Source organism: Leucoraja erinacea, chromosome 5 (genome assembly GCF_028641065.1).
Source record: "Leucoraja erinacea ecotype New England chromosome 5, Leri_hhj_1, whole genome shotgun sequence".
Lineage (NCBI taxonomy): Eukaryota > Metazoa > Chordata > Chondrichthyes > Rajiformes > Rajidae > Leucoraja > Leucoraja erinaceus.
In genome coordinates, this window is record NC_073381.1 from 69,289,344 (window position 1) to 69,314,425 (window position 25,082).

Below are 25,082 nucleotides of genomic sequence, written 5' to 3' on the forward strand. Positions count from 1 at the left end.
TTATGTTCACTTGCTTCCTTTGCTTGTCTGTGTGGTTTTCACCACTACATTTGTGAAGCACCTATAAAAACCTTACCTGATATGGAGTAGACTGGCTTTCAATGTTGCCCATTTGATTAAAAATTATGTTACTTGCCTCAGCATTACGCAGGCAAGTAATACAAATTATAAAGTGGAACTCTTCTTTCTTCAGCATTAAGTTGCAAGTTTGTTGTTGAAAATGCTTCAAACAGAATGAGCCGTTCATTGCGTTGAATTGAAGCAACCGTAATTACGATGTACGAGGGCTTCTATCATTTGCTAATTGTGGCAAAATTATAACAATGTATGATTTTGCTGAAAGTATCAAAGAGTGAAACATTTCTCCATGTTGGAGCATTGCATTATTGAGATGCCTTTTTAATCATTTTGTTTTTCCCAGTCCTTTTGAGCACGTGAATATTTCCTACTCTGGCACACAATATATTTGTGCATGTAATTAATATAAATTAATATAATTAACATTATAATTAGCATTATGTGCTTGCTCTAACATTAGCACAGAATGATAATTTTGTGCTTCTACATGACACGTCCAATACACTTTAACATTGTTTGTGAATTACTCTGACATATTCCAAAATCATTATTTGACGTGCTCTATAAATTCACGTCTTTTCTTTCTTTGCAGATAAATCCAGGATTAATTTTATTTTTCTTTACATTTGATAGTGTTTTTTCTTTACATTTGATAGTGTTAAAATAGAAGTTGAAAACATTATACCTGATCCTTGTTCCTTTACTTATTACAAGAATCCCTTCCTAAGGAAGAACATAGCCAGATGAAATGGTAGACCTCCCAATTTATTTATTACCATCAGGTAGATAGATGGTATCTTTAGTTTAGTTTGTGTTTAGAGATACAGCGCGTAAACAGGCCCTTCAGTCCACCGAGTCCGCACCGATCAGCGGTTCCCACACATTAACACTATCCTACACACACTAGGGGCAATTTAATATTTTGTTTTACATTTCTACCAAGCCAATTAACCTACAAACCTGTACGTCTTTAGAGTGTGGGAGGAAATCAAAGATCTTGGAGAAAAACCCACACTGGTCACGGGGAGTACATACAAACTCCGTACAGACAAACACCCGTAATCAGGATGGAACCCGGGTCTCTGGTGCTATAAGGCAGTAGCTCTTCTGCTTCACCACTGTGCTGACCTGTGGCTCTTAACTAGACTAATTTTGTCCCAACAAGATTGGTGTGTGTGAAGGCAGGAAAGAGACAGTCAGAGAATGGTGCATCACCAATCACCTTCATTTTGTCTAAGTTTCCTGGCCCAGAGAGGGTCCCAAAGATGACAACCAATTATTGCATTTCGAGTTCTTTTCCTACGTGCCCAGAATAATTTTGCAACATACCAGTTTTTTCAGCATTATGCAATTTAAAATAATTTTACACCCGCATAAAATGCTATTAATACCTCTACCAGGCTGTCCCACCAGCTGAGAATACTGTGTCAAAGTGGTGCTTTGCACAATGCAAATTTGGGGATGTTACAGTGGGATTTAGATCTTGCTGCTCTGGTAATACCCATCATTGGTCACTCCCTGGAGAATCTGGTCTGTTAACACAATGCCAAATGAGGACAATTTCCGCATATTTCCCAAATATTGTTCTGGTGGCTGCCCTCCAATCCCCAATCGTTCAATCCTGTTACAACATTCGTTAAGATTCCAAGGCCCCAATCTCCAGGTCTGCCTCCCCCAACTTGCCACTTCCATACCTCAACCTATGATGTATCCGTATTATTGGCTATGGACTGGAACTGAATATGTGAAGATCAGTCCATTAGGCAGGAATAGTCTCACATACACTTAATCCCTGTTACCAAAAAAAACATCTTTCTCACCTCCAATCCCAATCTGTTTTTATGTGCTTTAAATCCCCAGCACCTTTTGTAATCCTGTCAATGACTGACTTGCTACCATGCTAATCTGAACACTTAGTTGATTCTGTAACTGAGATGGTGAACATTCACACTACACCCTGTAGATTAATTGTACAGTGAGTGGTGCCTTGAATATAAAATTGTCAGTCCATTTAGTCCCTGCACGAACATTTTGGTCAGAATGATCACTGGAGAAGTTGAAACTTTATGGCTCATGTATGTGTAAGAAGGAGCTGCAGATGCTGGTTTAAACCAAAGATTGACACAAAATGCTGGAGTAACTCATCTCTGGAGAGAAGCATCTCTGGAGAGAAGGAATGGGTGACGTTTTGGGTCAAGATCCTTCTTTAGACAGAGAATCTATCTATCTTTATATCTATCTTTGGCTCATTTATGTATTTTATTTATGAAAATAACGTGTTATATTTTGAAATGTCACAATTCAATATGACCACATTAGAACATACAATGAAACTGTGAAAAGTCTAAGCAATAAAAGTTTCCACAGTATGATATTTGAAATTTTAGTTCAGCATTTAAGTTATCTGGTGACTGGAATTTGGCATTTTGTATTGTTGTTTATTTTGCAATATAGTTAGACTGGTTGGAATATGTTAAATCTCTTTAATTTGAGAGACAGCAACAAAGTGACAGAGAAAAGGTTCAAGCGATTTGTCAGTATGTAAATTTTAAAAAGATTCATAACTTATGACATTGTTCTTCATGTGTATTTTAGTTTAGTTTAGTTTATTGTCATGTGTACCGAGGTACAGTGAAAATATTTTTGTTTTTTGTTGCATCCTAACCAGTCAGCGGAATGTCTATACATAATTACAATCAAGCGGTCCACAGTGTACAGATACATGGTAAAGTGAATAACGTTTAATGCAAGATAAAGTCCAGTAAAGTCCAATTAAAGATAGTTCAATGGTCTTCATTGTGGTAGATAGTAGCTCAGGACCGCTCTCTTGTTGTTGGTAGGATGGTTCAGTTTTGCTTTGGTTTAAGAACGATAACTAGTTTTCCACATTAGTTCTCAATGGAGTACTCAATTTATTTAATTCTGCAGCTCTACAATTATTTTATTTCTGTCACTTACATTTTCCTTTCGCTTCATACTCAATCCTCACTCATTTACTCTCTGCCTCCTCCGTGCCACTCCTATCTTTCTAAACTCTTATCACTTGCTGGTTTAGTGTCCTCTTGTAATCTTTTGCCTTGTTTTCTGCATGCTATTTCCTGTGGCTGAGCACCATGCAGAATGGCATTGATCTGAATGCTCCCCCAGCACTAGTCCATCACTGCTCACATTCCCATGAAGAAATGAAAAATGAGCTCTGCGCACAGCTTTTTCACCTCGCTGCCCAGTGGCTAAAATAAAACGTGAGCAAGAGACTGATTCTCCTTGAAGCTGATTTTTTTTTAAACTCTAACTGGTCGCTGGCGGTCATCAATATTGATTGGTGGTAAATAATCTGTTTGAGTTTGGGGGGATGCCAGCGACAAATTACCGTACACTATCTTTCCTCTCCAAGGACGTGTGTAGTTGTCAAAACTGCACGTAAAAGCTTGACTGATGCACATTTCGGCTTCGATGCCTATTCCCGTGCACGCACACACACCCACAACGACCCCCTCCCCTCCCCTTCCCACCCCCCACATATACACACACATACACAAAATGACCCCCATCATCTCCCCCCCCCCCCCACACTCACACACACAACAACCCCAACCCACTCCCTTCCCCCCCACACACACACACAACCCCAACCCACTCCCTTCCCCACCACACACACACACACACATGTACACACGCACACATGTACACACACACATGTACACACACACACATGTACACACGCACATGTACACACGCACACATGTACACACACACACAAACACATAAGCACACATTTAAACACACACATAAGCACACATGTAAACGCACACACACACACATATGCAAAAACACACACATATAACCTCCACCCACAAACACAAACACACACACACACTTATCCATTCACAAATACATGTGTATATTCTATAAAAATATTTATTCGCTTAAAGGGATGTCCCACTGTGGCGACCTAATTGGCGAGTCTGGAAGAGTTTGCGCTCGACTCATACTCGCAGCATGGTTGACACGAGATCCTAGGAAGTCTTTGTAACTCTCCTTCATGCTCAAGAGTAGTCCCCACGTACTCGAGGTCTCAGCTAGGTCGTGGCGTATTTTTCAGCATGTTGAAAAATGCCCACGAGTAAAAAAAGGTCGCCATGGAAAAAATCGATATTTTTTTAAATTGTAGGTTTAGTCGAAGTAGGTCATAGTAGGTTGGCATGTTATTCGTAGGTAATCGAGGGTAGTCGAAGGTAATCGAAGATAGTCGAAGATAGTCTTCAACATAGTCGAAGGGAGGGAGGTCGAAAGAGGTCATCTTCACTCTCCACTATTCGATGTCCAATTTTCCCGAAGCTCGTCGAAGCTAGTCTTCAACATGACACTTTTTCAAACTCTCCTAAACTTTTCTAAACTCGCCTATTAGGTTGCCGCAGTGGGACAGCCCCGTAGCACAGATACCCAAACATATGCACATACATACAAATAAGCTTCCACATTTACCCATCCCCAGCTGCTATGCATGTACATACATGCATACCTTAAATATACAATCACATCAGTACAGACATATACCTGCATCTCCCACTCACTCACAACAAATACTTCTGCACATATCTCACACATAAACTTGCACACCCCAGCATGCATCCACACACAGAAAACAAGGTATGTACACAGATCAGTATGATATCTATTTCAAATATCTTTGTCCATCAGTGTAGATATTTTTTTCATGTATTACTTTCCTTTTCTCCCCCTTCCCACCTAATGTGTGATTTTGAATTTTTGCTTAATCGCAAAGACCCTGAAATATACATGTTTGTGTCACAGTACGTCCTTTAAAAACACTCTTTATTCTTTTACAATTTTAAAATATTTTTTATATCTGAATATATTGGATATGTGGTTTTAATGCCGTCACTTTCTCACCGATTCCCAACCAACAACACCGCCCCATCATATTCTTTACATTTTCTAACTGGAATCCTGCCAAATTGCAATAGACCTGTTGGAATTAAGAAAAAGCAAGTACATCACAGTCTTAATTAAAGTATTTTGGAGCCTGACCAAACTGCTGGCCTTGAAAAGAATGCATGCCTTCTCCTTGGGTGTGTTGCCAATTTGTATGTCTCACACAAAGTTATTCAGAGTAGGAATTAACCTTTTATTCTTGAAGCCCAAGAAGTAAAGCAAAACTGGTCTGCAAGAGAGTTTCCAGGTTTAAATTTGTAACTCTGCTCATTGCATGCAGTAGAAATCTGGACAAACACTTCCAGGGAATTAAATTGACAGTTTAGCATTGTGCGGCAAAGGCACCTGAATTCCTGATACATGATGACCGCTACATTGGAAATAGAGTTGAAAAATAAAATAATCCGTTTCCTTATTATTCCTTACCATGTAACAAGACTCTCTTTGTGTCCGTGGAAGCCAATTCATACCAGTCCTCCTACATCAGAAATAGTCCCCTTGGCCCAACTCACCATGCTGATCAAAAGCCCCTGTCTAAGCCAGTCCCATTTACACACATTTGGCCCATAGCCCTCTAAACCTCACCTATCTATGTACCCATGCAAATGTATTTTCGAATCTTGCGAATGTACCTGCACCAATTATTTCATCTGGTAGCTCATTCTGTATATCCACCACCCTCTGTATGAAAAGTTTCCCCTCGGGTTCCTACTAACTTTTTCCTCTCTCACCCTAAACCTATGCCCTCTATTTCTCCATTTCTCTACCCTTAGAACAAAAAACTGTGCATTCACCCTATCTACAACCCTCATGATTTTATACATCTCTATTTGATCACCCCTCAGCCTCCTGTACTTCAAAGAATATAATCCTAGCATGCTCTCCTTCTCCCTAGAGCTCAGGCCGCCTTGGCAAGATCCTTGTAAATATTCTCTGCATCCTTTCCAGCTTAATTGCATCTTTCTTATAGCTGGCTGGTAAAAATTGAAGAAATGCAGCCTCACCAACATATTGCATAACTATAACATAATGTCCCAACCTCTCTTCTTAATTCCCTGACTGATGATGGCCAATATGCCAAAAGTCTTCTTCACCACCCTATCTACGTACCTATGACACCGTGATCAATCCTTGAGCTTTAGCAGTTGAGTGAGAATGCAACAATGTTGTTTGGAACTTCTGAGGATTGAAGCTATGAATTTAGTAGTTCCTTCTTGGCGTATATGCTCCCTAGCTTCGAGGTATACCAGTAAAGAAAGAGGAGAGGGTTTTGCTCTTTGCCTGTTCATCAACATCTTGGGGTATCAAAGATATCTTTATTAAAGTTGGAATTATGCTGGTTTCTTGTCATTACAGTGCACTTCCAAGCACTGGCCATGGGCAAATAGTGACCTCTTTTCCAATTTCAGATTAATTAGAAAATGGCCTGTCCCACTTGGCTGTCATTTGCGCTCCATTTATGCGACCTCCAAAAATGTGGTCATCGTGTTGTGACACACGGGTAGTGCGGAAAGGGCGTATGGAGAGGCGTGGAGGATTGTGGAGTTGCGCACGGTAGCGCGGAGGAGTGTGGAGTTGCGTGCGGTATCGCGCGGCACTCCAGGATTTTGTGCTGCATGAAATCCTCGCGCGCCACCTGCGTGACGTTTTGCGTACGCACGCTGACGCATTGGGTACGAACGCTGACGCATTGGCGTCGCACGCTGGCATCCCGATCTCTCACTTATATCGCGTGGTGACGCATGGTTACGTCACCGTGCATAACCATGCGTCGCGGCGCAGTGTATTCTAATAACGTCACGCGCAGCAGACGGCATGATGACGCGTGATTTGCGTGCAATGTCGCGCGTAACGACGTGTCGACCTATTTTACATATGATGCATAAATGAGGCGCAAATGACGGCCAAGTGGGACAGGCCCTTAATTTGTTACTGAGCTGAGAACAGCTTTTTTTAAATGTATTTTGTCCAACATTTTCATATATGTAAGTACAAAAGCAATTCCTGTTCAGCTTTAGACACAAAATATTGGAGTAACTCAGCGGGTGAGGCAGCATCTCTGAAGAGAAGGAATGGGCGATGTTTCAGGTCGAGACCCTTCTTCAGACAGATGTCAGGGGAGGGGGCGGGACAAAGATAGAATATAGTCGGAGACAGTAAGACTAGTGAGAGAACTGGGAAAGGAAAGAGGATGGAGAGAGAAAGCAAAGGCTATCTGAAGTTAGAGAAGTCAATGTTGATACCGCTGGGGTGTAAAATACCCAAGCAAAATATGAGGTGCTGTTCCTCCAATTTGTGCTGGGCCTCACTCTGACAATGGAGGAGGCCCAGGACAGAAAGGTCAGATTGGGAATTGGGAGTGCTGAGCAGGTAGGTTCATCTTTGCTTGATGTTCGTCCCTCAATGAATTCAGTCATTAAATAAAATGGATTAGACCCAGTACCAGGGTTTAGTAAAAAGACCCATTTTCAGTTCCTTAAAATAAATTTATATGGACGTACGGTTACTTTCAGACAGATACAAACCTTCACCATAGCATTATGGAGTAGCAGATCACATTTCCCATTCTTATTAAATGTGTAAAAAGGATAAGGCTCAAATGTGCAATTTGGCCATGTGTTTCCAACACTTTATCATAGTTACATGTGGGGGACATTTTCAAAGACCTCGGGCCTCAGCAGGATTCTGCACATAATGAGCAGTTTATCGCAATTTGCTCGCAATTTTACATTTGCAGACTTTAATAGTAAAGCCCTCCCACAGTTTGTGAGATTCTGATGTGCTACAGGGCCTCTGCAAATTACAGCGGTGCCATTTGCATTGGTATTAACTAATTTGTACATTATAAACATTCTTTAATGCACCTGTCCTGCCTCTAGTTTATTTTTATATAATTATAAAGAAGCTACCACTCAGTTCTGTTAGGCACCTAACAAAACGTATTAAAGAGATATTGACAGCAGCATAATGTGGTCTACATTAACGTTGCATTCATATACTTCCTTCAACATGTGGCATTCCTCATCACTTCACATGAAGGTAAGCAGCCAAACATCTACAATGAGTCAGCAATCAGTTTGTAAAATTCCACACTTAAAGTGTACCTGAGAGACAGATATTAGGTTTGTGTCCAAAAGTAGGAGTGAAAAGCATGGAAATTTAGGAAAGGAATCGAAAGATGTTTGGCTTACATGGCTAAGGGCTTCGCCAGACTCTATAATGCTTGGGGTTTACACAGTTTCTTTTAAACCTCGGTCCCTGGATTCAAATTTAGTTTAGGCCGACAACGTGAACTCTTCAATTGTGATCTGCCTTGGTGAAGTACGCTTGAAAACTCTCCATTCACTTCTAAGTGGACATAAGTTTAAAGTACAAGTCTAATCAAATTCAAAGCCATAGGAGAACTCAGCAAGAAGAATGGGTTATGTAATAAATGCAAAAGACTCATTGGTGCTAATCCCTCATTTTAACATGGAAACAGTGTTGGGCCGAAAGAGAAGACAACCAAAGGATGAACCTCATTTTAAGGAAGGTTTAAGCATCTATAAATAGCCATTGTGCGATAAAATCCCAAGTTCCTCATTGTACATTGCAGTTAGAGTTGAGTTCAAGTATGGTGCATTGTACATATTTTCTGAGGAAAATGTTTTCTCAATTTAGATTAAAGCCTTCACTATAAACTAGGATATTAATTGAATATGAAAGCAGCAAAAAAAAATGCAGGATAATAAATACAAATTTCTAATTACAATGGCTACTATTAAGGCCTGACTTGATTGTGGCAAAAATTACCCAGGTAATTCTTCTACATTACAAGTCATCAGTTGCTGCCTGTCTAACATTATTTGAATCAACTTACTTTGTTAAAGAATCCATGTTAAAATATTGTTAACCCTTCAACCCACACAGCAAAAACAAATGTTTTGCTTTTTCTGTTATTACATCAGTTTACACCAACACCATTTCACATTTCCCTGATGTAGTGTCAGTTAAGTTTTAATTGTACGCCTTTAATTTTGTAATTCTATTCCCCGTGAATTTCAATTGGGTTTCATTAATGTTGCTCCTCCTATAGTCTAGAATCTCACATTAAACCCTTTGCATCTACAACGCCAACATTAGAAGGTATGTTGAACAGCTACAAAATGGCAGAACATTAATTGCAATGATGATGAATCAATACAACCCGGAACTGCCTTCCAGCCAGTATTCTGGTTCGCATGGTAATTATAATTACCTGAAATGCCAAACAAAAGAACTCCGTTTGCCTCAATCCTTTGCATAGATTATTCTATTCTCAAATACCAGTTATTTTTGTCACAATGTGACGAGTGCACACCAATTTACAGCAAGTCACACCGAGCCAAATAATACCAGACGTATCGCGCAAAGGTTGCCTTTGAGCATTTATTTCAGTGATTTTTTTTGAATAAATAATAATAATAATAATAAAATAATAATAAATACTTTATTGATCCCCTCAGGGAAATTCAGATATCCAGAAGCCCCCAACCATCAAACCCACACATTCAAAACGAACGCAGAGAGAAAATACATAAAATGCCATGTGGACACTACCTGAGAGCAATAAATACTTACAAAAACTAAACAAAACACACTAAAACACTAAAACAAAACTCGGAGCTACAACGACTTGCTGCCTCTCAATTTGGCGCATGCTCAGATTTTTGTAGCTGAACTTTTAATCTTTACCATAACCTAAACTTTAAAAATCTTTGTGCTGTCTCCTTGTCTTAAATCTATTTTATTCGTGATTGACAAAAACATTGTTGCCTCAGTCACAGACATTCTTGTGCAAAACTAATGCCATGGCCGAGGGAGTTAAAATGCTATGTGCTTAGGATATGTTGTAATACATCTTTGATGTCCAGAAGAATCGTTCACTGTTTTGATGAAATATTGGGGAGGATTTCCTCCAAGCATCCTCGGTTGTAAAGATCTTTGGGCATTCAAAGGCAGTATACAGTAAACGCAAATCCTTCTCCTACTGTTTGGTTTGTACAGTGCAATTGTAAAGGTAACCATAAAGAAGTACGTGGTTTCACATCAAATGCCACACAAGTCCTTCTGGACCTGTTTCCTATCAGTTATATTCAATGATATTTACTGTATCAATTGTAGAATTCAGTAATAAGAACACGGCAGGAAACAATAGTAAAAGGGTGGGGAGAAGAATTAGGGCAATGCCAGATTATACTCACAGCATATGGTTATAATAATAATAATAATAATAATAAATTTTATTTATGGGCGCCTTTCAAGAGTCTCAAGGACACCTTACAAAAATTTAGCAGGTAGAGGAAAAACATGTAAGGGGAATGAAATAAATAGTAGCGACATGACTAGTACACAAAGTAAAGACAGAATTCAATACAAAACACAATATGAGGCAATTAATGCACAGATGAAAAGGGAGGGGGACGTGGGGCTAAGGATAGGCAGAGGTGATGAGATGGGTCTTGAGGTGGGACTGGAAGATGGTGAGGGACACAAAATTGCGGATCAGTTGGGGGAGGGAGTTCCAGAGCCTGGGAGCTGACCTGGAGAAGGCTCTGTCCCCAAAACTGCGGAGGTTGGATTTGTGGATGGAGAGGAGACCGGCTGATGTGGATCTGAGGGACCGTGAGGGTTGGTAGGGGGAGAGGAGGTCAGTGAGATATGGGGGGGGGGGGGGGCAGATGGTGGAGGGCTTTGTAGGTGAGGATCAGGATTTTGTAGGTGATCCGGTGGGAGATGGGAAGCCAGTGAAGTTGTTTGAGGACTGGAGTGATGTGATGCCAGGATTTGGTATGGGTGACGAGTCGGGCGGCTGCGTTCTGGACCAGTTGGAGTCGGTTGATGTAGGTGGAGCTGATGCCAAGGAGAAGTGAGTTGCAATAGGAGAGAAGGATGAAGGCATGGATGAGTCTTTCAGCAGCGGGCGGTGTGAGAGAGGGTCTGAGTTTGGCGATGTTGCGGAGATGAAAGAAGGAGGTTTTAATGACATGGCGGATGTGAGTTATGTGCATATGCAGTCCTTTACAGTGGCTACTGATGAAAATTAAAGCAGCGTTTTTTGGGCTATTAACTAAGTTGCTCGTGTAAACCTCAGAGTAAGTTAGAAACATAGAACATAGAAACATAGAAATTAGGTGCAGGAGTAGGCCATTCAGCCCTTCGAGCCTGCACCGCCATTCAATATGATCCTGGCTGATCATCCAACTCAGTATCCCGTACCTGCCTTCTCTCCATACCCCCTGATCCCCCTAGCCACAAGGGCCACATCTAACTCCCTCTTAAATATAGCCAATGAACTGGCCTCAACTACCCTCTGTGGCAGAGAGTTCCAGAGATTCACCACTCTCTGCGTGAAAAAAGTTCTTCTCATCTCGGTTTTAAGTTCAAAGGCAGCAGTGGTATTGAGGTGAAATTATCCCAGCCGAGCAAAGTAGCATCTGGAAACTGAGAGATTCCATCCCTTTTCCCTGCAGTATGAATGGTTTTCTTTATCTTTTCTCCCTCAATCTTTCTATTTCATTTTTCTGCATGTTCTTTCTTGACATCTGATATTTTCTTTCCATCTTTTCTCTCCATCTATGTTTCTGATATTTTGGTTGGGTTTTTTGAATCTATATTTATATAGATTCATATATATTTACATATATGTTCAAAATAACTTTTTATAAAATAACTATATCATATATCTATTAAAATTCTGTGTGTGCGTGTGTGTGATGTGTGTGTGTGTGTGCGTGTGTGTGATGTGTGTGTGTCATTTTGCATGTGAAACGTATCTCCTCGAAAACCAGACGCCGAAACGGGAATTTTTTTACATATTTCAGTAGAGATTTTCCTTGTGATTTTAGAAATCCACTACTTTGGTACATTATTTTCCTGACTTTTTTTTTTAATCTGACCGCTGCCCAGCTACTGACATTACAATAACAGTGAAATTTGTACATCTTCTGGTAGAAAATTTCCTTATGATTTCAAAAATCCAATCCTCTATAATTTGTTCAATTATATCCCGAGATATTTCCTACAATTTATCACCTAACTGACATTTAAAAAAATATATAACGGTTGTCCAGCTGCTGACCTCAAAATGCCTTTGCTCCTGGCCCACCTGCATCCTGGACCCCCCTGCCCCGCCCCGCCCACCCCCCCCCCCCTCCCCCCCCCCCGCCCCCCGCTGTGGATCAAAGCATTGTTTATTCCTTTTTTCATTGCATTGAATTTTATTGTTTCTCATTTAACTCCACTAATTATTGTTGATTCCATTGTTTTACATTGAATTGAATTATTTCTCACTTAGATTGGACCCGCTCAGTTAGATCGGACCCGCTGTGTGTGTGTGTGTGTGTGTGTGTGTGTGTGTGTGTGTGTGTGTGTGTGTGTGTGTGTGTGTGTGTGTGTGTGTGTGTGTGTGTGTGTGTGTGTGTGTGTGTGTGTGTGGGGGTGGTGTGGGGGGGGGGGGGGGGGGGGGTGGTAATGTAATGCGTGTGTGACGTGGCAGGCTCCTCCCCTAAATTTCATCTCTCCCCCTCCCTCTCTCTCTCTCTCTCTCTTCCTCTTCCCCACCCCCCCCTCCCCTCCCCACCCTCCCTCCAACCCCAAACCCCCCCCCCCCCCCCCCCCCCCCCCCCCCACCCCATCCTTTCCCCCACCCATCCACACCCCACCCTCCCTCTCCCTCCTCCTCCCTCCCCCTCCCTTACCCCCCTCTCCCCCTTCACTTCCTCCTCTCAGTCTCCCTCTCTCTCCCCCCCTCTCTCTCCTCCCTTCTTTCACTCCTCCCATCTCTCTCACACCTCCTCACCCACCTTCCCTAACATCCTCCCCTCCACCCCCCTCTTCCTCTGTCTCTTGCCCTTCTTTCACTGCCCCTTTCTCTTTTTCTCTCCCCATTCTCTCTCTGCACTCACACTCTACACCCCCCCCCCCCCCCCCCCCCCCCTCTCTAGATGTGGAGCAAATTAATCTAGGAGCAAACTAATCATATTAATATAATATCAAGGGGGGTAGTTAGCATGTGTGCGTTGGGGGGGGGGGGGTAGTTAGTGTGTGTGATGCTGCATGCCGCCCTCCCCCCCCCTCCCCTGCAACCACACGTTGGGGGAACAGACCCAACGGGTCTGCACTTGGTCTAGTGTATATATAAATGTTCAAAATAACACACACTAACACACATATATGTGTTATTATTTATTTATTATGAATTTATTAAATGACTATGTTGTAAACAAAATGATTCCTCATAATAACATTTATTATGTGTTTAAGATACTGTACAGTACATATGTGCAGAAGTTTTTTTAAAAGTAGCTTAAAAAAAGGCATAGAAGCGCTATTTGAAACAGCTGAAATATTACAGTTTGAGTTTCTGGTTGTAACTGTCAAGTGTGCTGTCTTTCAGTATAACCAAGGACAATATGGGAAACCCGAAAGATTTGACCTCAACATTATGCCTGTCTGGAAAAGAAATATTACTGGGAGAGGAATTGTGGTTTCTATTATTGATGATGGTGAGTCACTTCTTTTACTGTGAAGAATTTTAAAATGAGCGAAGCTCACAACTGAAATGTTGAGAGACTGGAAATAAGACATCTATGCTTCCAGTTGTCTGTCTTGATCAAAATGTTACCACTTTGTGAAAGTATTGCTGTGCCATGCTCTACAAGCCACTAACATTTTGTGTGGAACACAGTTGCAGAGTTTTGAGGCAAGTGCAGGCAAAATGTGCCCATTACAATCCCATACAAGTGGTGTTATTGACCATCATGGTAGTGTGCTTCACTAAAATTAATATTCTGTGAATAACCATTGTCATTTTCTAACAATGGCTGTGGTTAAAATGCAGCCTGTGTTGGCAATGGCTAAATTGTATGATAATATCAAATAAATGACACAATGAGGCACTATAATGAAAAATTGGTTGTTCTGGCATTTTTATATCCTGTTTGGATTCTGTATTTCTCTAGAGAGCTGTACGGCACACAGGATGTGATAGATGGGACCCAGTAGGCTAAAGCCATACAGTGAGCAATTTGCTGAAAAGACTGCTGCTATCTCACCCATAGAAACAAAGAAAAAAAGGTGCAGGAGTAGGTTTTTCGGCCCTTCGAGCCATTCAATATGATCATAGCTGATCATCTGAAATCAGTCCTGCATTTCCCCATATCCCTTGATTCCTTTAGCCCTAAGAGCTAAAATTAACTATCTTTTGAAAACATCCTGTGAATTGGTCTCCACTGGCTTCTGTGGCAGAGAATTCCACAGATTCACAACTCTCTGGGTGAAATTTATTTTCCTCATCTCAGTACTAAATGGCTACCACTTATTCTTCAATTGTGACCCCTGGTTCTGGACTCCCCCAACATCAGGAAATTTTATCCTGCACCTAGCCTGTCCAATCCTTTAAGAATTTTATATGTTTCTATAATATCCCTCTCATCCTTCTAAATTCCAATGAATACAAGCCATTACTTGGCAAATGTGGATTCCCTTCAGTTCCTCCCTCCAACTAGATCCTCAGTCCCCTAGTAAACCAGTTCCTTCTTGCACGTCTTCTAGAAAGACTTGAGTGAAAGAATTGTTCAACAACTTATCATTAATACATCAATAATAAAGTCAATGATAAGGATCAGATTACCATATCTAATTACGCTACCCTTTTTGCCTTTGAAAGATTTTAGTCAGAGGCGTTTTCAATTGTTTATCGTTTTGACACATTTTATACAAAGTTTTACACTTAACAAAAGTGTTCAAGACTCATCTTGTACCTTGTGTTGTCGTGTAGGATGGACAATATTGATTCAATCTATCATATACAACTTTCTTGATCATTATTTGCATTTAATTTCCATTGGACTTTCACTGCCGATCTATGTGAAAAGCCTCTACTTAATGACAGGTTGGGTGAGTGGGCAGATGCATGGCAGATGCAGTTTAATGTGGATAAATGTGAGGTCATCCACTGGTAGCAAAAACAGGAAGGCAGATTACTATTTAAATGGTGTCAAATAAATAATAACACATATATGTGTGTTAGTGTGTGTCAAGTTGGGAAAAAGGGGAAGTACAATGGGATCTGGGGGTCCTTGTTCATCAGTCAATGAAAGTAAGCATGCAGGTACAGCAGGCAGTGAAGAAAGCGAATGGCATGTTGGCCTTTATAAGAAGAGAAGTTGAGTATAGGAGCAAAGAGCTCCTTCTGTAGTTGTATATGGCCCTAGTGAGACCACACCTGGAGTATTGTGTGCTGTTTTGGTCCCCTAATTTGAGGAAGGACATTCTTGCTATTGAGGGAGTGCAGCGTAGGTTTACAAGGTTAATTCCCGGGATGGCGGGACTGTCAAATGCTGAGAGAATGGAGCAGCTGGGCTTGTATACTCTGGAGTTTAGAAGGATGAGTGGGTATCTTATTGAAACATATAAGATTATTAAGGGTTTGGACATGCTAGAGGCAGGAAACATGTTCCCGATGTTGGGGGAGTCCAGAACCAGGGGCCACAGTTTTAGAATAATGGGTAAGCCATTTAGAACGGAGACGAGAAAACACTTTTTCTCACAGAGAGTTGTGAGTCTGTGGAATTCTCTGCCTCAGAGGGTGATGGAGGCCAGTTCTCTGGATACTTTCAAGAGAGAGCTAGATAGGGCTCTTAAAGATAGCAGAGTCAGGGGATATGGGGAGAAGGCAGGAATGGGGTACTGATTGGGGACGATCAGCCATGATCGCATTGAATGGTGGTGCTGGCTCAAAGGGCCGAATGGCCTACTCCTGCACCTATTGTCTATTGTTTATTGTCTATTGTCTGTAATGCCAAAGCAGCACAAGCCATATAACCATATAACCATATAACCATATAACAATTACAGCACGGAAACAGGCCATCTCGACCCTTCTAGTCCGTGCCGAACACATAATCTCCCCTAGTCCCATATACCTGCGCTCAGACCATAACCCTCCATTCCCTTCCCATCCATATAACTATCAAATTTATTTTTAAATGATAAAAAAAAAGCCAACACCTTGCTCAACTGTAAGCCCCAGTGCAACATCCTCTGTACATAAATGGTATAATTTGGTGGATGGATCTAGCCCATAAATGTATTTGAACACATTTTTGATATCCAGCAAAACCATATCTTATTGCTTAGCTGGATTTGAAATTATCACAACACGGTGAGTAATTTTGAAAATTTCTGATAATCGCAACCATGCAAACTATTGAAAATGATGAAGTAATATAGATAATATACCTATACTTATCTTTATGAGTTGTTCAGGCAGAAACCCAGTGTAAGTCTTGGGCAATTGTCTTGGGTTTAGTCTGCTTCTGGATTCCATCAGAAGTCAAAATATTGGATGTTTGTCAAGAATGGCTGATGGATATCTGCCTGCAAGTTATGTGTGCATTTGTAGATATTCCAAGGTTAGTTGCAATACATAGGGAATTGCCAATGTGAATGCTGATGTGTTTCTACAAAATCAAAGTAATTGAAAATTTGCATAAGTATATCATTGACTGCATGCATTGATTGCACTTATTTAGGCCTCGGAAATGTTCAAGAGCTTCCTGGCTTTAGTTAGGTGTGTTAGAGAAAACTCGCTGTGTCAATAGATTGTTATCATTTGTGTTTGTGCTGATTGTAGGCAACAAATGAACCTCTTGAAAAATAAGAGAAAAAAAAAATCTCTTTTGGTGCTGGCATTTTTTTTTAAATGGAATGTGTATCTGGAATTATATGTTGGCCTTTTCGTCTTCCAGAGTTTAAAACTTCCATATTTACCTCTTGGATGTGTAGAAAGGAATTGCAGATGCTGGTTTATGCTGAAGATAGACACAAATTGCTGGAGTAACCCAGCGGGTCAGGCAGCATCTCTGGAGGAAAGGAATAGGTGAAGTTTCGTATCTGAAGAAGAGTTCCAACTCAAAATGTCACCTATTCCTTTTCTCCAGAGATGCTGCCAGACCCGCTGAGTTACTCCAACACTTTGTGTTTACCTCTTGCATTTGGTTTTCATCTCATCTGTCAGTTTAGCTTTTCATATTTGATTAAACTGATTGGTTAATTTTATTGATCTCTAAATCTTTCAATCATGAAGATCGAATATTGCTCCATTCGCCCAAATCTGTCCATATATCTGGAGCAGTTTTCTCACAGATAACATAATGCCTTTAAAATGTTGCAGAAAACTGTCTTCTTGAAAGGTGTGTTTCTCTATCAACCTTTCTAAGTGGATAGCGCTTCTCAAATATTAATATCCCATTTGCAACTCTTTAGCTCCTGAATGGTGCAGCCAGCAGAACGAAGCAAACCAATGATATTAATGCAAAACAAAATTCCTTTTGCTCTCTTCCCAAAGTAATCTGCTGATCATTGTTTTGAGTAGGGACTGCTCTGCTCATGGTGTATGTTAACTGTTTCTTTAAGTATACAACAGCTGTACTGAAACACCTCCTCAAATTAGGTAAAATGTCTTGAGGAATTGAACAAGAAATGTACCATTAAACAACTAAGAAAATCGTAGAAGGAAATATCAGGACGTTTGATAAAATGTTTGGTCAAAACAGCAGAGTTTCACCAAGCAGGGATCATTGCTAGGACCTCTGGTGTTTGTAACATATACATACAACTTGGATGGGAATATAAGTAGGTGGGCTGATTAGTAAGTTTAGAATCATAGATAGTGAAGAAGCTTGTCTAAAGATTGAAATGGATATAGATCAGCTGAAAAGTTGGACAGTGGTGACAGATGATATATAGGTAAATATATGATACCTCATCGTTGTCTGAAAAAGGGATTCTGACCTAAAATGTCACCTATTCGTTTTCTCCAGAGATGCTGCCTGACCCACTAAGTTACACCAGCATTTTGTGTCTATTTACAGTGACAGAGATGAAATTTAACTCAGACAAGTGTGAGATAATGTCATTTGGAAAGTCAAATACTGGTAGGACGTTAAAAATAAATAGCTGAAACCTTGGGAGCATTGATGTACAAAGAGATCTTGGGGTGAAAATCCATAGCTCCCTTAAAGTTGCGACCGAGGGTAGTGGAGTGAAAATGGCCTGCCTGCCTGCCTTTGGTATACTTGCCTTCATAAGTCAAGTCATTGAGTACGAGTTGGGAAAATTGCAGTTACAAAATGTTGGTTAGATTGCACTTGGAGTACCACACCACAAGAAGAATGTGATAGAGAGTACAGGAAAAAAGTAATCAGGCTATTGTCTGGAATGGAGGGCTCCAGTTAGAAAGCGACAGAATAGGTTGGGTTTATGCCCACTGGAACATTGGAGACTAAGCAATGACCTTAGAGAGGTTTATAAAATTATGAAGGGGACAGATAGAATAGATTGTCAATATTCTTGTTTTCCGATCAGGGGAACTAGAACTAAAAGTCATCATCTGAGGAGTAAAATGTTTGCAGACAACATCTGAAATGTACTGCCAGAGAAGGTTGTAGATGCTGATAATGTTGCTATATTTTCCTATCAGTGTACCTTCCAAATGCCTTTTAAAAATTGCAATTTTATCTGTAGGGATACTGGTCAAATCGGATGAGTATTGGTAGGAATCATGTCAGCTGAGAAAAGTAGGCCAAGAGGGCCTGTTTCTGTGCTATGTGATTATGTGCCTGCGTTTGTTCCATATCCCTCTAAACCTGTCCTGTCAATACCTGTCTAAATGTTTCGTAAATGTTGCGATAGTAATGACCTCCTCCAGCAGCTCGTTCCATACACGCACAACCCATTGCGTGACAAAGTTACTCCTCAGATTTCTATTAAATGTCACTCCCCTCGCCTTAGACCTATGCCCTCGATTCCCCTACTCCGGGCAAGAGACTCTGTGTCTACCCGATCTATTCCTCTCATGATTTTGAAGAGTTGAAGTTTGGAGGGTGGGCAATAGTTTGGAGGTGGAAATCAGCAAACTTGGTAATGGAGTGGATCTTCAGTTAGTTTGTGGTTCCCAATTTGCAAAATTGCAGGAAGATAAAAAGGGATGCAGCGGTCTCACACAAATGTCACATTTTTAATAAGAAGTAAAAATGAAACTAACAACTATTTTAGAAAGTTCTTGATGTTCAGCAGTGCACAGAGGAACATGTCTGCTATACTGTGAACATCGCTTCATAAACTGCACAATGACTCACATGCTACAGTATCTGCAGTAATGAGAATGCTACTTGAAAGACTGCACAGTGACTCATGTTCTGCAGTGTGAATGTTACTCAATTGATCGCACCATGACTCATACACGATAATATCTACTGCAGTGGAAGAGCTACTGAATGGAACTTCTAAATGGGTATTGGGGTAAGTAAATGCAAACAACAATTTCAACAACCTACTCAAAACTCTCTAAGAATGGAGAGGGGAAAAGTATGTGAAAATAACACATCAATAATATTAAAAATATTCATTTGTTTTGTGCTACGATCAATTAAGCCTTGCGGCAACATACTAAATCCAATGGTTGTTCAGCCCACAGGCTTGGCTTTCATTCTCCATACAGATTGTGATATACAACAATCTTTCACCATGGACGCACTCTGAGTTTGGTGAATATTGATGATTGCTATGTGAGCCTGAGGCTATGTTAGTTTGTTTATTTTCATTACTTGAATCCCCCTGTCCTAGAATCAGAGAGCTTAGAAAAAAGCTTGAGGTCACTCGCAAAATAAGAAATGGAATACATCCAACTAATTACACAGGCAGACCGATAGCAGAAATTAGCCAACATGCAGAATGGATTTGAAGCAGTTGGAAATAAAACAAGAACAAATCATTCAGTTCAAGCTTCATAAATCTGCAGAAAAGTAACAGTAAGGCTAAATAAACATGGCTCACTTCCACATATCTCGAAGGGCCGAATGGCCTACTCCTGCACCTATTTTCTATGTTTCTATGTTGCTATCGTGTTAGAAAGCACATTTTTACGCGGATGATCCAACCATTAACCTGGACTTTGGTCAAGTTGGTGTTATCGGCACAATCAAACATATGTGAATGCCTGTGTGTTGTATGTATTAATTATCAGTATTCAGTCATGTTAAAAGTAGTGCAAATAATCCGGCAGTCTCTTTTTTGTCTGGATTTATATGCTTTCACATTATAATGTGAATGTTGGGATCTCAAATAATGTTGTCTTTTTGCTGTAGAGATAATCCTTGTTAAAAGGAACCATAGCTAGAAGGAACAATGTCCTTTATTGCTGATTGCCTGTTATAACCGAGCAAGGGGGTAAATATGTACAGTATTGGAAAAAACAGCCCATAAACATACGTTAACAATGCCTTGACACTTAGTGGTGGTAAACTGAGACAGAACTCACTCTAACCACCTAACAGTCACACCATGAAACCACAAACGCGGGTCCTTTTTTTCTGATATTCTAAAATCAGGTAGTCTCAGTTACAAGACATTTTGTCCTCAAAAACGTAAATATTAATAGGCAACAGGAGGCTAGACTGTATATTGTTATAAACAATGTTATATTGTCATAAGCTTTCTCTGTGAATACTCTCTGACATCCCCTTCAACACCCACACATTCCTGACATGGACATAGGTTCCTTCCTGCCCCTTCGATGCTAAAACAAAATCATGGAACTCGGTACTAATGTGTATTGTGCGAGCACTTTCTGTACACGACATAAAGATACGAAAAGGTGGTTCACTGGCATCTCCTCAAGGAAAACCATGGATGGGGAATAAATACAGATTTTGCGAGCAAAAATCACTGTTCCAAGCATAAATAAAACAAAAGTAAATCAGTCGGCTATAATGATGGTTTAGCATAGGGGCATGAATAAATCAGAGGCAGTTAACTTGCCAGCCCAGAGGAATTACATGTAGAGTTACTGAATGAGAAATTTGGGAAAAAGCAGAAATTATGATAAAGAGAAAAATAAGTTCTGTTGCCACTCTGTAGATGATTCTCCTTTCAACATTATTAGATATGAGGCACAACATTTGCTTCACATTCAGCAGTAAAGTGGGGCAGAGTACTTTCAAACACGAGTTGAAAATCACCACATGGTTCACTGATTCTAAGGCCGAATGTTGAGAGAATGCAGCATGTTGTTTGAAGGAAATGATCAATTAAAATGCTGTAAAAATGTTATGCTATTATAATTGATCAGTACCTAATCATTCTTAGGTACTGATCAATTATAACACTGTAAAAAAGAAAAATTCAGTCATAAAACAAACATAAATAAATTCATATCATAACAATAACAATTGTAACTGGCTGATGTTGCATTGATTCCATTATATCGTGCATAATTCTCTTTCAATAGAACTAAAATAGCTGACCTTTATTGTAACAATTATGTATCTCAAACTGTGATGTGACATAGATTAACCCATCGAGAATCTATACAAAATAAAGTATTATTATACTAGTAGATTCGATGAAATACACCTTGTTTGTGGATCTCTCTGAAACAGAGAATCTAGAGAACTCATCCCAGCACAATGAGTTTCCGGCAGAGCTGTAAAGGAGATTTTGCAAAATGTATTCAGAACCAGTTAAACCAAGTGATCAGCTTAAACAGTTATCTGTCTCACTCTCTGTCCCTCCCCCACCCAAGTCGTTATATTAGTTTCAATGTTGTCTTGTTGAGTCTTGTTGTCTGTAACTCGTTTTCACCTAGCCTGCAGCTAACAATGGCCTGTTTCCTTTATCATCGTTACTTTTTTGCATGTCCTTTATTCATTTGTTCTATATCTCTCTATCAACATCATCGGCGGTCACTCAAAATGAGTATAACTGTCCTCTCCTCTGCATAGGGTCGTCTACTTGTGGGTCTGCAGATGTCTGTAGAGGCCGATCCACGATCCACACACCTTAATGCAACGTGGGCAGTGGAAACTGGCGGTGGTTATTCGTCATTCTCTCTCTATATCACTGTCTATATCTTTAGTTTCCCTTTCCCCTGAAGAAGGGTCACGATCCAAAACGTCACCTGTTCCGTTTCTCCAGTGATGCTGTCTGACCCGCTGAGTTACTCTAGCATTTTGTGTCTATCTTCAGCTTAAACAATTGTTGTTTGTGCCGTAAATATTTTGGTGACTATGAAATATGTTGTGGGAACCAATTAGAGTTCAATAGCAAACAATATTTGTGCTTACAATTGCAACAAAGGTTTTCACTTATATCTCTCCCCTTTCACTTTAAACCTATGTCCTTTGGTTCTTGACTTCCCTACCATGGGTAAAAGCCTGACCTATTCCCCTTATGATTTTATACATCTCTATAAGATCACTGCTTAGCCTTCTGCGCTCCAAGGAATAACATCCTAATCATGCCTTGCCTCTCCCTACAATTTCGGCCCTCAGGTCCTGGCAACATCTTTGTAAATTTTCTCTGCACTCTTTCCAGCTTACCAACATCCTTCCTACTGCAGGGAGACCAAAACTGAACACAATACTTTCCAAATGCTGCCTCGCCAACGTTTTGTACAACTGTATCAAAAGTCCCAACTCAATACCCAGACTGAAGAAGACCAATGTAAAGCCTTCTTGACCATCCTATCCCCTAGATCCCTCTGCTCTACAACACTCCCTAGGGTCCTGCCATTCACTGTGATTTTGTAGGAAACGCTAAAAGTTCCATGTGGGAAACAAATGGTACCAATTTTGATATTCTCATGTATGTGCCTGAAGAGAAACTTGCTCACAGTCTGAAGCTGACTGCACTCAGTTGTGCTCAATCCCTGTGGAATCGGTCAAAATGACCTGCGCCAGTTAGTTGTCCGTGCAAGAACCGCTTTTCCCTTTAGCCTACATTTGCCCTTTCACTTTACCTTGACACTTAAACAACTTGGGTCAGATTTTGGGACACTTCATTCTGTGGCCCTTTCTGTGTCATTCTGTAGTAACTTGGAAAATGGGTCAAAGTGGGTCTTGGCATATTGTGTGATTTGAACATTACAGGGTGATGAAGGTGGAGGTCATTGACCCATCTGCTACATGCCTTTCTCTTGGGATGATTTGGAGAGATGTTCCCCAATCACAGTTACTAACAGTGGATTTTGTGTGTGAGATGCTTTAGTTATGTCACAGTAACTAAATTCAGAATGACAGCACTGATATTTGAAGACCACTTATCAGAATTAAATAGAATATAATAGGCATTTTCAGAATTTTGCAGTTCATTTCTTCCTATTATATTATCATAAAATTGGTCTCTTAAACTACTGTGGTAAAAAGCATGTCATGTTATAGTTATTCAGAGGTGAATCATAGTTATGAGTTCTCACCAGTAACACAAACCAACTTGCTAACGAAAATGTGGGCTGCTTGAGAATCTTAAGGTGACAATAATATATGAAGATGAAAAAGTCTAAAATGACTCAATCATTTGGTTTAGTTTGGAGATGCAGCACGGAAACAGGCCCTTCGCACCACCGATCACTCATTCACAGTTATTCTCATTTATTCCAATTTCACATCCGTTCCTTACACATTAGGGGCAATTTCCAACGGCTAATTAACCTGCACACCCACCCGTCTTGATGTGGGAGGAAACCGGAGCACATGGAGAACACCGCCCTCCTCGCAGTCACGCGGAGAAAGCGTAAACTCCACACAGACAACCCCAAGGTGGAAGATTGAAGCTGAGTCTGTGGCGCTGTCAGGCAAACAACTTACAAAAGGACCATGGAAATCAATCCTTGAACAATTTGGAAGTGTTTATCATAAAGTGCCAGGTGGAGCAGCATAGGAGTTGGTAGATCTGGGGCCTTGCAGAGCAGGAGTCCCAGTTCAACCCTGATCTCAGATGCTCTCCATGTGGAGTTTTCATGTTTTCCCTGTGACAGAAAAAGTTTCCCCTGGATGCACTGGTTGCCTCCCGCATCTTGAAGACATGAGTAGGTAGGTAAATTGCCCCGAAGAAATGGCAGGAGTCCTGACTGAGTTCAATGTTAGGTATGGCGTAGTGTCTTCATAGCTGTTTTAAAATCAATGTTCTCTAGTTTATTTTTAAATCTTTGGTGGTGCAGCAGTAGAATTGGTGCCAGAGACCCGGGTTTGATAGTACTAGTGGAAGGGGATTGCTGGTTGGCCCAGACTCGGGGGGCCGAAGAGCCGGTTTCCATGCTGTATCTCTAAACTAGACTAAACCACACAGTGGTGCAGTGGTAGCGTTGCTGCCTCACATTGCCAGACCCGGGTTTGATCCTGACTATCGGTGATGTCTCTGTGGAGTTTGTACATTCTCCCATTCTTGGGGTGCTCAGGTTTCTCCCACATTCCAAAGGCTTGCAGATTTGTAAGTTATTTGGAATCTGTAAAATTGCCCCTAATGTGTATTGAAACTGGGATTACATAGCACTAGTATACGGGTGATTGTTAGTGGGCTGAAGGGCCTGTTTCCATGCTGTATCTCTAAATTAAAACTAAACTCTAGTTTATAAAATATAATAAAGATCTCATCAAAATATCTTCATTACTTTCATCCTTCAATCTCTTTACTGAGCAGTCTCGTTATAGCGTCATGAAGTAATGCCCCTGTCCCACTTAGGAAACCTGAACGGAAACCTCTGGAGACTTTGCGCCCCACCTAAGGTTTCTGTGCGGTTCCCGGAGGTTCCCGGAGGTTTTTGTCCGTCTCCCTATGTGCTTCCACTACCTGCAACCTCCAGCAACCACCTGCAACCTCCAAGCCAAATAACCTGCAAACATGTACATCTTTGGAGTGTGGGAGGAAACATAAGATCTTGGAGAAAAACCACGCGGTGAAGGGGAGAACGTACAAACATCATACAGACAGCACCCATAGTCACGTTCAAACCTGGGTCGCTGGCGCAGTAAGCGCTGTAAGGCAGCAACTCTACCACTGCAGCATGGTGGTGCAGCAGTAGAGTTATGCCCCTGTCCCACTTAGGAAACCTGAACGGAAACCTCTGGTGACCTTGCGCCCCTCCCAAGGTTTCCATGAGTCGCCAGAGGTTTTGGTCACTCGCCTGGAAAGCCTCCACCGAAACGTGAGCTGCATCAACTAACCAACAGGATCTTTCCTACCGAGGG

The 25,082-nt window shown here is 40.9% G+C and overlaps 1 protein-coding gene across 1 annotated transcript in view; it reads left to right on the top strand.

The window, feature by feature from the left end:
* LOC129697375 (PC3-like endoprotease variant B) overlaps positions 1 to 25,082 on the top strand; it is a 1,319,937-nt gene that overhangs the window by 396,230 nt on the left and 898,625 nt on the right. The window contains exon 9 of the mRNA XM_055635860.1: positions 13,451 to 13,559. Coding sequence (XP_055491835.1) covers positions 13,451 to 13,559 — 109 coding nt within the window. The remainder of the gene's footprint in view (positions 1 to 13,450; positions 13,560 to 25,082) is intronic.